Source organism: Amia ocellicauda, chromosome 3, assembly GCF_036373705.1.
Source record: "Amia ocellicauda isolate fAmiCal2 chromosome 3, fAmiCal2.hap1, whole genome shotgun sequence".
NCBI lineage: Eukaryota > Metazoa > Chordata > Actinopteri > Amiiformes > Amiidae > Amia > Amia ocellicauda.
In genome coordinates, this window is record NC_089852.1 from 47,527,508 (window position 1) to 47,539,989 (window position 12,482).

Consider the following 12,482-nt stretch of genomic DNA (forward strand, 5'->3'; position numbering starts at 1 on the left):
ATACTTCCATTGAAAACATTGCTTAGTCTGTCAAATGTCGTACATTATTTTGAGGAAGGGATATATATATTATGATTAATTAGCAAAGTGGCTAAGAATTTATATTTTATTCCTCCTTTCATGTGGGTGAAAAGGTTGCGTTATCTTATTAAGACGTTTGTTTAGTATTAGCTTTGACACTGAGGAGAGTATCCTGCCACTTTTGCTGTAATTTACAGTCTGTTTAATTCATGTTCTTATGGAATCAATTGATAGGTAGTAAATCTCAATATTGTACAACAGTAACTGTGTAGTATCAAGATCCAGCATTAATTTAAGAAACTGATCTATGTCAATTTAGGAGCACTTAATGTTTGGCATTGTAAATGGTAGTATTCATTCCTACATGTATTATTTCAATATGTTAAGTGATGCTCTGTATGTAGAATTGCAATGGTATTATTTGCATTGGTAATTCTTCCCATAAGAAAAGTGTTATTTGTGGTGCATTTTGTGTCTGTTTTTAAACCCAAGCACAGGATTTTGGAAGTTATAGTGATTATTTCAGAATTAAATGTCTTTAATAGTCTAGGCAATTTGGTATAGAATAGAAATAACAGTAAGAGGCTAGCTAGCATATCTCCCATGTGGCAAATATATGAGAGAGAGGGAGACTGGGGACTGACTTTCTGGGTATTTAAAAACTAACACTATTAAAGCATGTAAAAGGCTTTTAATTTGAAAGTAATGGGCTAATATGGCATGATTAATCCCTTAGTTTGAATTGTTGTGCAGTTTAAAGAAGAAATGTTCACATCCTTGCTCATGTTGGATTAATTATACATATTTAGTTGCCACTCTTCACTTTGTGCTAAAGAAGTTTTCCAGCATACGTACAATAGTGCTCAGGGGATTAAGCAGGATTCTTATATAGCTTCTGGCTATTTCTGCATGAACATATATCTCTGATGTGTGGACTCCTCTGAAGGGGGCAATGTTAAATTCAATTCAGTATATAATTTGATATGCCAAATCAAAACTTCCATAGTGTCACGTAAGGTGTATTTGCTTTAAGAGGTTCGGTAGATTGCTGTAGTTCTAAAGAAATCAGCATGAACAACAGTTATTAGTCTAAGTTTGTTTTTCTGTTTCCTTATTTTTTTAACCTGTTTCATGAATGCCATCTAATCCTAATACTAGAGAATGCCATACCATTCTTTTAATCTGAAAAGATGGACACATATAGCGTTCTTTTTCCACCTTTAGAAATCGTAAGTAAATGAAAAGGCAGACTTATTATTTATTTTCCTCTGGAATAATTGGAGTAGACAAATGCTAACTTTTGTCCACTTTGGAATGGCAGTATTCCCTGAAATAAGTGGGTAAGAGGTCTATACTTAGCTGGACAGCCTGTACAACTTGAGCCCAGACTCGTTCCACAAGTAACATTTTTACAGTGTGCTAGACTTCCTGTGGCTCGCAGCCCAATCAAGCTCGGCCTATACTTCATATGCCAGGTTATTATCACGTCATAAATCACTGCAGCCCTCAATAAACTTCTCTTTCATTCTATTGAATTGTGCTAACATCATTGTGGATAGTCATTAAAAAGGGGATGGGGGTGAATGGTGGGAGAAAGGCTGAACGTTTTGGCAAAGAGATTTTGGCTCAAAAGTGCATGTAAAGTTAGTTCAGGCTTCACTGCTTTGACACAAGGTTTTAATTTGATAGTAAAAACCCACGCATGAGTGTCACTCTTCTTTAATCTGTAGTAAAAAAAAAGGAAAACAAATTTCACTGCATTCCTAGTGCATTTTCTTCACACAGATCCCACTCACTGTGTTTACAAACCACTTATTAGAACGATATGTTGAAACTAAGGCATGTTGCTCCATCACTTAGACATTGTCAGTCCTACCTCATTTCTCTGACTAGCAATTTTGTGGTAAAGTAGTCAGAAAGCAGTTCCACACAACTCCAGTTAACAGCCATGTCTTAAGGTTTTGTGTTGAGTTTGCTTTTCCTGTTGTAACGTCCCCGAGAGCTTTCTGTCAAAATCCTTGGTGTCGAAAACAGTTACTTAATTAGTCAGAGTGGGCTGTTTGGGACGGGTTGAATGGTGATGGATGTTTTAATATTGCACTTCAATAGGCCAGCTGCTAGCATGCACAATTGTTGCCCTTATTGAAAAGGAGCTTGGAAACAAGTTATGAGAAGGCATACGTTGTCTTTATTAAATCTTGAGAATGATTTTGAGTAAAATCATTATTATAATAGTATTTATTTTTATTGTAATATGTTTATAATTGTAATTGCTTATTGTGTCTTCATTTAATCTTTGAAATATTAAGAAAATGCTTGTCTTTTACTTGGGGAAATTAGCTAAAATTCTAGATTTTTACCAGATCAATCCAGTTTCACTCCTTCATTGACAACCGCACAATCAAGCAAGCCCCGTCTTAAACTCTTGTAGGAGACCGCTGGGCCTGTTTTCTAAGTCTTAGATGGAATCGGATGCTTTATATGGTAGCTGTGAAAACTAAACATGGTTAATTGTATTCAGGGCATACCACAGAGAACCATTGTGTGCCAAGAAGTAAAGAACTGCCTTTGGTTGCCATTGATTTTCTTGCTCTTGGATCCCTACCCCCAACAGAATCCTTCGGCAGTGAGTATATTAAAATTGACAGCTAAAATACCCTCAAGGCTTGTTTATTGGATTTTGTGATTGAAAGGGTAAAACAGAAAGCAATTCATCCTCCTCTAAACGTGGCTTTAATGAAGTAATTATGTCAGTAAACTACACACATCCAACAAAAAAAGATGAAACAGTGTTAGGGTACACAATACTACAATTTTAATTGGATGCTCAAAGGGGAAATCATATAAAGTGTCCCAACAGAAGGGCATAGTCACACATTTAAGAAGTACCCCTTTACTTCTGGTCCGCCACAAGTAAGTCAACCCCTCTCAGTACATGATGTACTTCCCCTCGACTCCCAGAGTGCTGAGCCCTTCCATCAGAGATCCTATTTTTTTCCTCTGGGATTTCCTGCAACCTTCTCTTGTGGCCTTGACCAGTAAGGAAAGGGTTCGGGAGAGGAGTATAGGATAGAACATGTCTTCTAAGCAAAGTCTTCCACTGGTTATCCCCTCCTTACAGTTCCAGTGGCAGTGGCAAATCCATTGTTGAGGAGATCCAAGCTCCTCAGCTCTATGGTCCCAAACCGCTAGGACATTGCACCTCTTTCACGGAGTCCATTGATGTCATGGTCACACAGGGAAGCAATTGAGATGCCATTATTTTAACAGTTGTTAACTGATTAAGAATTTATTAATTGGTGGTGAATGGATAAAAGAGGCAGATGAGCAAAGATTGCAAGCAATGTCTAAATATTAGTGGAAAATGTGGAGATGGATCAAACTCTACCTGACATTTCAGTGCTGTGGACTCGGCTGTCCCTTTGGCATTTGAAACAAATCTCACAGTCTGAAGGTCAGTTCCTCGCAGGTCATGTAACAGTGCCATCCGCAACAGGCTGCTTCTTCATTTGTTCTGTCCGCTCAATTATTACCTCAAACTGCTGCTAAAAAAGAGACTTTAAAGGTGTAGTTAGAACGTGTTGCATATCCTTGTAATCTCATATAGATCAAGTAACAATGTTTGTATTATAGAGAAGGTTTTGTAAAGGGCTGTATATTGTACGTTAAAAGTTTCAAACTGATTCTGTGCAGCCTCACAGCATGCGGAATGAATTCCAAAAATGCCAATGTTTACTTTAACATTTTACAGTAGTTCAGGAGGGCTTAGAGAGGATGGAGACATGGCTGAACTGCATGCTGTTTGGTTCCACAAGTCTAAGTCATGTCAGGCAAGGTTAAGCCCTGTGGATTACCCCAAACTTTTCACTGCTCACTGCTTCGCATGCTCGCGCCACAGAAGATTTAGATATTCATCAAGTTTCCCCCGACTCCAATCCAGCACTAAAACTTTTTAGGCCACCTTGAAAATAATGGGGTCTGACAGACAAATCCCAAAGTCAACCTTTTCCTTCGGCCTCTCTGCACCACATCTAATGGAGGTCTGTAAAGGCTCTGCATGAAACATTAATAAAGATTACATTAAATGCAATTTACATGAACCTCATTTCTGTTTCCAAGCCACTTCATCAGGAGCCACAGAAAAAACAATGTGCAGTATGCAAGCCAATAGTGTTATCCTCTGTTTCTTTATTCCAATGAAATTAAGGGAATGGGGAAAAATGCCACACTGATCTCATCTTAATTTTTTTATCATTACTGAATAAAGGTATTGGGTCTCCATAGCAAAGCTTTCAATAAAGGTATGGTTGCATTCAATCAAAGTGAGGAATCATGAACTGGAAGTGAACCCATCAGAAAATCCATTGAGCACATTCCTCCTCAAAGCAGAGGCCTATACAATCCAGGGAAATCCCACAAATTGGTTTTAAAGGAGATTGGAGTGATTGTTTAGCTCAGACATTTGTTTAAAGAATCTGCACTGATGTGTTTTTTTTTGTTGTTGCATCAGAATTAATTTAAATGAACTGAATTGAACCTAATTATTCTGTCATTTTCTTTTTTAATTGAGGAAAGTCTGATATGTGGTGATGTTCTTTTAAATATATGCATTTATTTTTCGAAAGGCTCATTAAAAATGGCTTGATAGTGTTTGACAGTTATATTATTTACCAGAGAAAAAGGCCAGAGTACCAACCCATGGTTAAAAAGAACACTCTCCCTTCTCATGTGAAGGATCAATATACATAAGCGTACACAGTGTACCAGTAAATAAACACAACATAATTAACTGGCGTAATTAACTGGAGTTAATGTTATGGATTACAATGAAGAACAAAAGCTTAGTAAAAAAAATCTTTGGTTACATTTCACGCTGTGTTCTGACCATTCAATAGGACACATGAGGGCATGTTTTGGTTGTCTATAACAATATGAATTAATGTGGATGGTGAGGGAGGTGTGGGGTGTTTTTCTATGTAGTTTCACTGTATAATCTGTGGCTGTTGGTTTCTCTGTGTCTTTCAGCCTATTGGAGCACTGAACCCCAAGCGTGCGGTCTTCTACGCCGAGCGCTACGAGACGTGGGAAGACGACCAGACGCCCCCTTATCACTACAACTCCCACTACTCCACCTCCGTGTGCACCCTGCAGTGGCTCGTGAGAATAGTAAGTGTGCGCATTGGAGGTGGGGCTTGGTGCTGAGTTGGCCAATAATATTGCTGGTTTTCTGAAGGAAAATGTCAAGTTGTACTAACCCATACCTTCAGAACTATGATGCCAAAAAACATCAGTGAAAACAGGGGACGATTATAAACTATTAAATAAATAAACATCTACGAGAGGTCAATGTCAAAAGGACCAGTTACTGTCCCCTCACCCAGTTTTTTGTAGTGATCGTAATGAACAGACAGACACTCAGAAATGTTGGATGGAGGTGGATGTGGGCCTGTGGTTACGCATTCCCTGCATATGTATAACAACGTCTGCTGTTTTCAATAAAATAAATATATAACAAGATTAAAAAATCAATGGTATATTTTTATGGCACACCATTTTCCTGTCTTTTTTTATTATTTCTTATTTGGTCTCAAACTTATAGTGAAAGAATCCCCCCCAAAATACAGAAATGTTTGAGCCCCAATTTAAAAGACAATTGGATTCCAGTGAAGGACATTAAGGACAGATGTGCAAACAAAATTAAATCCCTGTGTGAGAAGTTCTGACTGAGATCTGCTTTCATGGATTCTTACGTTGGTGCATTGACATTGAAATTGAAATCAATGCAATTCTTTAAGGGGGGGTGAAAAATTAAACATCTCAATTTCATTGGGCTAAAGTTCCACCCCAGAGGTTTCAGAGAGAATTTCACAGGCCAGTAAACTGGCATATGCTAACTAAATAAAGCCCACAGAATAACATTTTACAGACGCCTTCGTGACAGGTTTATATGTGTTCAGTGTTACAGCCATCAAGTACAGGCACACAAGACAGTTGATCATCATAGCTACTAAATATGCAATACATTTAACAGCACATGAAGCTTTCAGACGGGGTGCATTGGAACTGTTGGCTGATTCGAAAAAATGCAGAAAGCAGGCAAGACATCTCATAAGGATAGACTGGAATATGCCTAGAGCAGTTTTGTAAAAGCAATGTCTTAAGAATGTGCACAAATATATTCTACATAATTGCATTTAAATGTCCCAGATACATCCCATTGTTTACTACACAGTGTGAAAATGTTTCAAATTAGTTTTTAGTTTTGCAGTTGTTTACTTCTTCCGGGTAAAAGCGATATGTTACAGACTACAACATCTGCTAAACAAAAAACACTTTGAGATTCCAACTGTTCGGTGGTGTTCATCTTTCAAAGCTGATATCTCCATTGGCTTCGGCTCGGAAGCCTTCGAAGAAGCAATAAAATATAACGTCGCCCAATTAAAATAGCCAATATGTACGCCACAGCCAGGAAGCTAGATAATTAATTCACCCCGAGGCTGTGCTACAGTAAATGGGGCATATTTCCATAGAAACTCCATTGACTATAATAACATTCCCTGATAAAAATGGATGTGTTGAACACGCTGAATTTGAAACCCGTCCCAGTTTGCCATCATTTTCCATCTCTGGCTCAGTCGCAGTGTTTTCTTAGGCCCTAATGGTATAATTTTGCACACGTGAATTATTGAAAACCCTGTTTAAATCAAGCAAGATGCCGCCATCCTTTTTATTTTGTCATAGATTTTTTTTTCACCTTGTTTCCTTTCCTTTATTTTTTTTAATCTTGTACAGAGGCACATTCCAGTGTTGTGTATGATCCCTGCTCGCAGAACAGGCGTCACTTGTAATTCTAACATGCACAGTGTGGCCTTTGGCCTTTTAATAAGATATGCCTTGCAGAACTACAACAGTGATAAGACTCCAGCCTGTATCCCGTGCTGTATGGGGAGCTGTGACTGAATCCCCTAAGTGCACTGTTCCCACAATGGGGCCTTCAATACTGACAAACCTCATTTCATTGAAGGCTTCAAGGCTAGGAAGATGTTTGCCATGGTGAAGAGACAGACCATAGGATGGGCTATAAGATGTTTCCTGTAGCCAGGAAATAAAACCAGAAAACAACAAGATAATGACAGGAATTTTTCCCACATTCCTTTTGAATGCAAACGTGTGTAATGCAGTGTAAGGTTGGGGTCCCTTGGTTTCCTTTGTGTGAATCATTCTTTAAATCCCCAACAATCATACAGAACATCCATATCCATTCCATTACTGCACAAGGAGATGGTCAGAAACAATTTAGATAGAAATTAGGAGAGTATATTTAAGAGATCCCCATTTTAAATATGTATGAACCTTTACAATTTGCCATGTTTATCGATATGATGTAGAGTTGTTATAGAGAAAGAGGGCAGTCAGCCTGTCCTAAAAGGGTGTGTTTTTTAAAAGGTACCCAGACCCTCCCTGTCCCCTGCTGTGCCACATTAAATGCAATTTTCCCTTTTGCATCTTTTGCAGGAGCCTTTCACCACATTCTTCCTCAATGCCAATGACAGCAAGTTTGATCACCCTGACCGCACGTTCTCCTCCATCGCCCGGTCGTGGCGGAACTGCCAGCGGGACACCTCCGACGTCAAGGTGAGCTCAGCAAGCGCTTCCAGAGGAGCTTTCTTAGTGGGGCGCCCATCATCTCTCATGCTGTAACTCACCCACAGGGGCGTACAGATACGATGGCTGGCTCACCCTGTTTCTGGCCCAGGAATATGCTCTGTCTGTCAATAGATAGATAGATAAACATTATTTTTCTGGATGGTGTTGCAAAATATCTTTACAAGGTGTAAATTTGGGCAGTTACAGAGGGGGATGGACTTTGAGATATTGCAAAACATTTATTTTTGGAGGTGACAGTGTTTAGTAGAACCAGCCTTGGGCCTCCATTCAACAGGCTGCACCTTTTGTTTTCATTTGCTTTTGTAAATACAAATGCATAAGTGAGTATCTTCCTTATAGATGCTCTATGCTGTATTTGCTTTTTCTAATGAAAAAACCTGCTAAAGGAACAATCTAAATCCCTCTCCAAGGGGTTCTGTATAGAGGCAGGAGCATATTTTTGATTAAGTGTAATTAAAATCCTTGCTTCTGTGAGCTTTGGTAAGGAAAAACAAAACACACACAGTTAAGTGTAAGTATGTGTGTTTATATATATATATATATATATATATATATATATATATATATATATTATACAGATTTGACTGAGGTCAAGAAGAAGTCCAGCTTCAAACACTTCAAAGAAAGGTAGAATAACAGTTGTACCCCACTGATTATTCAGTCTTTTGCACATTCCATAATACGCAGCGGGAATAAGCACTGACCTCAAAGTGTCATATTTTTCTAGCACACCCAGCACTGGGTTAGTGTTGCCTTAGGCAATTAATAAAGCATTAATGACAAGGGCTATTTAAAATGTGGGCTTTTATGTACAGACATAGCTTTTACTTGACTGTGCCCGGGGACACGAGCGAATAATATAGATTAAGTTAAGACTGAATACATAGAAACACAGTGAGATGCCCAGTATTCAAATACCACTCCTGTTCAAAAATACAGTATACTTTAGAATGCACAAACTACATGTGTGTCTGCCTAGATTTGTTTTTACATAGATTCTACTGTTACTGCTTCATTTTAAGTCAGTGAAGCGATGCTACAACCCTGTGTTGAAGATGGACCTTGATTTTCATAATGTATAAGTACTAGGCTTCTGCAAGATATCATGTGTTTTACCTCAGAAAAATATGTTTCCATGTAGGTAGTGCAACATTGTTTCATGATAATGATTATATAACTTCAAACAGGGTTGATATTTATTCTGAGTCATCTCTGCACAGCAAAACAGTTTATAATTTTAGCCTTGATATTGTCGCGTTTGCAACGCCCGCTCCCAGAGGATTTTTCTGTTGACAAACACACAACCCAAAGACAAGACACAGAGACAGAACCTGTAATCGTTCATATAGCATGGCTCCTTTTGAGGTGTGGAAAATCAAGAATCGCTCTGCCGGCCTGGTACACATGAATTGGAAACTCTTTTGTCTCTAGAGGCCATCATGCAATATTCTCCCATTCGCTCCTGAAGAGGTTCTGGACCAAGTCAGTGCTGATGGGGGGGACTGGGTGGCGTTTTTTGCCCAGATACAAATGAGCGAGTACCCTTTTAGCAACAAGGGTTAATGTCAGCCTTCCCCAGTCCACAGTATGCCATGATTAAAAGAGTTTGTTTTACTGGGTTTCGCTTTATTAATCCAGGCCTGCTCTGGCAGTAATGAGTCCAAGCTGGGAGAAGAATGACTGTTAGCCGGGGTGACCTTTCAAAAGACCAAGTCACCCGGAAACAACCTTAACTGGGGCTGGTCGTTTTCTCACCTAGTTGCTTTGTTTCTTATCTTCATTCATATATATTTAAGTACATATCTACAAATAAGGAGTTGTATGTTTTTTTGTTTTTATCCACCCACCAAATCCAAACATTTTACAGGCCGCTCCTTCAGTCCTGCCAAGCTGGCGTCTGAAGGGAGTCTGACGCGCTTCACAGGAGAAAGATTCTGACAAAATGTCATTAAGGTGACACAGTGTAAAGTAATACAGTTAATGGAGACTCCCGTGATTGACTTGTTAGCCCATTATGAGGCTGTTGCAAAATTAATGAATGCCAGGGGAACTGGATTTGAAAACAGAGCTGGCAGTTTTAAAAGCCCGGTGGTGAGTTACAGCAGAGATGTTTATGAAAATGAAGAGGCAAAGAATGAAAGGAAAATGGATGCACTTCTCTACCCTTGAGCTTGAGTAGGATGGGTGTGAAACATCATGAAGATAAAGCCATCCTTCATTATTATTTTTTAACAAGTTTCATGCAATAATTGAACCCATAGTTCCAACCTCAGAGTTGCTTGTATACTTATATTTAGTAAAAACACTTGTAAAGTGCATATTGGGAGGCATCAGGAACATAAAATGCACAATCTGACAATCTAGACAATTTGCATGACTGTGCAATTTCTCTGCATCCAGTCTTAGTGGTAGGGGTTAAATGTGACAATGAAACTGGAATGCAGTGCCCGTTATTAGCAGGCCAGGTTGATGAGCCGGAGTGAATGCTCCCGGCGCTAGAGAGGGGTCATTAAAGTTTAGAGAGTGTAGCTGAGGGGCCGTGTAGCTAGCAGGTCTCAACAGGATCTACAGTGAAAAAAAAGTCAGACCCTTGTCAGGAAGGAGAAAGCAGTGAGATTTGGCCTGTGGAGTGATATGCGCGCAAAGGGAATGTAGCTAAACGGATAACAAACCTAAGAAAAAAATACAACTGAGTTTTACAAACCCTTCCTTCATCATGCATTGTGTACAAAAATGGGAAATGTATAAAAATCTAAAATCACTCTGTATACATGTCCTGAACGTCAGTGTTTATTTTCCTTATTGCCACGTTCCCTTCAGATTTCTTGATGGTCAGTAAAATTAATCTGCGATTTTATTAGGAGAATAGATTATAATTCAAAGTTGAGTGTAAAGCACAACGCATAAGCACGCTGTGAGCTAAATCGGTAGAAGTGTGAGAACAAAATGCCAGTTAAGATCGGATCGGGAGGTGACGGATTAATGCCAGTGGTTAATTCTAATTGCATAATTGCTTAATACAATCAGTGTGTCGATCAAGACATACAGGTATGACGAGGCAACTTTATTTGGTCCTTAACAGCTTTTTATAGTTTAATTGAGAATCGTATTGAATCAAAAGGACATCAGGTGATAAAAATAAACAAAAAATGACAACTTCAAGCCCTATGTATAGATCATAATGATTTTCCTTTACTCGTTTGTTTGTTTTTAGTTTATTTAGTCACATCACATTTTCTCTGTATCCTGACTGTCCTCTTTGTTCTCAGATATCTTGATCTCTTTATCTTCGTCTTCAGTTAAGCCACGGCAGTTTAAAAAACAACGTCTTGGAGAGACTGTGACTGCCTGGTGCAAGCAGGTCTTGTGCCGAGACCCAAGAGTGATTTGTGTGTTTTAATCCTGACAGGAGCTGATCCCAGAGTTCTACTATCTTCCCGAAATGTTTGTGAACAGCAACGCATATAATCTGGGGGTTAGAGACGACAGGACTGTTGTATCAAATGTTGATCTCCCCCCCTGGGCGAAAAAGCCAGAAGATTTCGTCAGGATAAACAGAATGGTAAGGATTTTCTTCCCTGTCACTTTTTGTGTGCGCATTTTGACTTGGATAGCAATGCTTCACCTTGATTCGGATGCCTCTTAATGGCTCGAGCAGATGAATGTCTGTTTTGCTTGCCTCTGAGCGAGTGGCTAATGCAATGAAACTTAGAGGTTGCAAAATATAATCAGGAGAATTTAATAATGATGTAAAACAGTGTGGAAGGTATGCGCTACAAATTAAAGTTGTCTATCATACAGCATGTGTTTCAAATGGCATTTAAAGAGATGTTCATATTTCCCAGTCCTTAAAAGCCCAAATGAAGTGCACAAGCAGAATGTAATATCTGCCTAAGACTTTAAATAAGAATAGATTTTGTTCTACTTTCAAACTTGAGTAACCATTAGAACTTTCAACGTCTCTTTAGTGTCATGTAGTACATAGATATGTTCTCAAATCATTTCTCATGTTCATCACACAAGCCACACCCATAATAATATGACTAAGCCAGACCATGGCACACCTCAGAGCATCTAGGGAATTTAATGAATTAATATAATTGTATTTTGGGGGAAAAATAAGTGTGTAGACGTTAATGTTATGATTTTAAGTATTTTAATCAATTCTGTCATTTAAATTTGAGCATGGTCCATTGTGCTCTGTACCGAACCCCATCATCAATAGGTTCGATCAACAAGTGTGAATTTATCCCCAAAACGAAGTGGCATCCTGGATTTGTGCCCGCCCTGGTGAGCTCTGTATTGAATGGAGGGGGTGACTGCTCTTCTCTCTCTTTCCCTACTCTTTAAGCCTGCTTCTTCCCACTGCCCTGCCAAAGACTAGACAGGTCTCCCTGACTTATTCATGAACGGCTAATAAAGCGCTTCACTCGATACTAACGTGATTTGGTGCTGACCTCAGTGATGTCACTAAAGGACAGGAGCAGTAAGTGTCCCTGATAATGTTACCTTAATGCCGGCCTCATCAATCATAATTTACTAGTTTAAGAAAGCCTTTCACAGATGTGCATCTGTAGCATTACTCAGCCTCTCAATCCCAGCAGGACCGCTGAGGAGCCGAGGGCCAGAAATAGACCGCGCTCAGCCACTTACTCAGGCATGGTTAATACACACTGAGACCAGGGACTCCACCAAATGCATTCTGCAAGCAGGCTTTTTGGGGGAACTGTAACTTTAGATAGCTCAGCGATGCTGGATTTGTGCATTACATCTTTAAGCAATAACAGATGTGG

General features: G+C 39.2%; 1 protein-coding gene and 1 long non-coding RNA gene across 4 annotated transcripts in view; one reads left to right on the forward strand and one right to left on the reverse strand.

The window, feature by feature from the left end:
* Positions 1-12,482, forward strand: part of nbeaa (neurobeachin a) — a 320,946-nt gene that overhangs the window by 278,891 nt on the left and 29,573 nt on the right. The window contains exons 45-47 of the mRNA XM_066699758.1: positions 5,047-5,187; positions 7,537-7,656; positions 11,099-11,251. Coding sequence (XP_066555855.1) covers positions 5,047-5,187; positions 7,537-7,656; positions 11,099-11,251 — 414 coding nt within the window. The remainder of the gene's footprint in view (positions 1-5,046; positions 5,188-7,536; positions 7,657-11,098; positions 11,252-12,482) is intronic.
* Positions 2,814-12,482, reverse strand: part of LOC136746897 (uncharacterized) — a 45,871-nt gene continuing 36,202 nt past the window's right edge. For 2 of the 3 annotated variants that reach the window (XR_010816435.1, XR_010816436.1), the window contains one exon: positions 2,814-7,790. This is a non-coding gene — a long non-coding RNA (uncharacterized LOC136746897). The remainder of the gene's footprint in view (positions 7,791-12,482) is intronic. The other variant, XR_010816437.1, reaches the window with a different exon arrangement.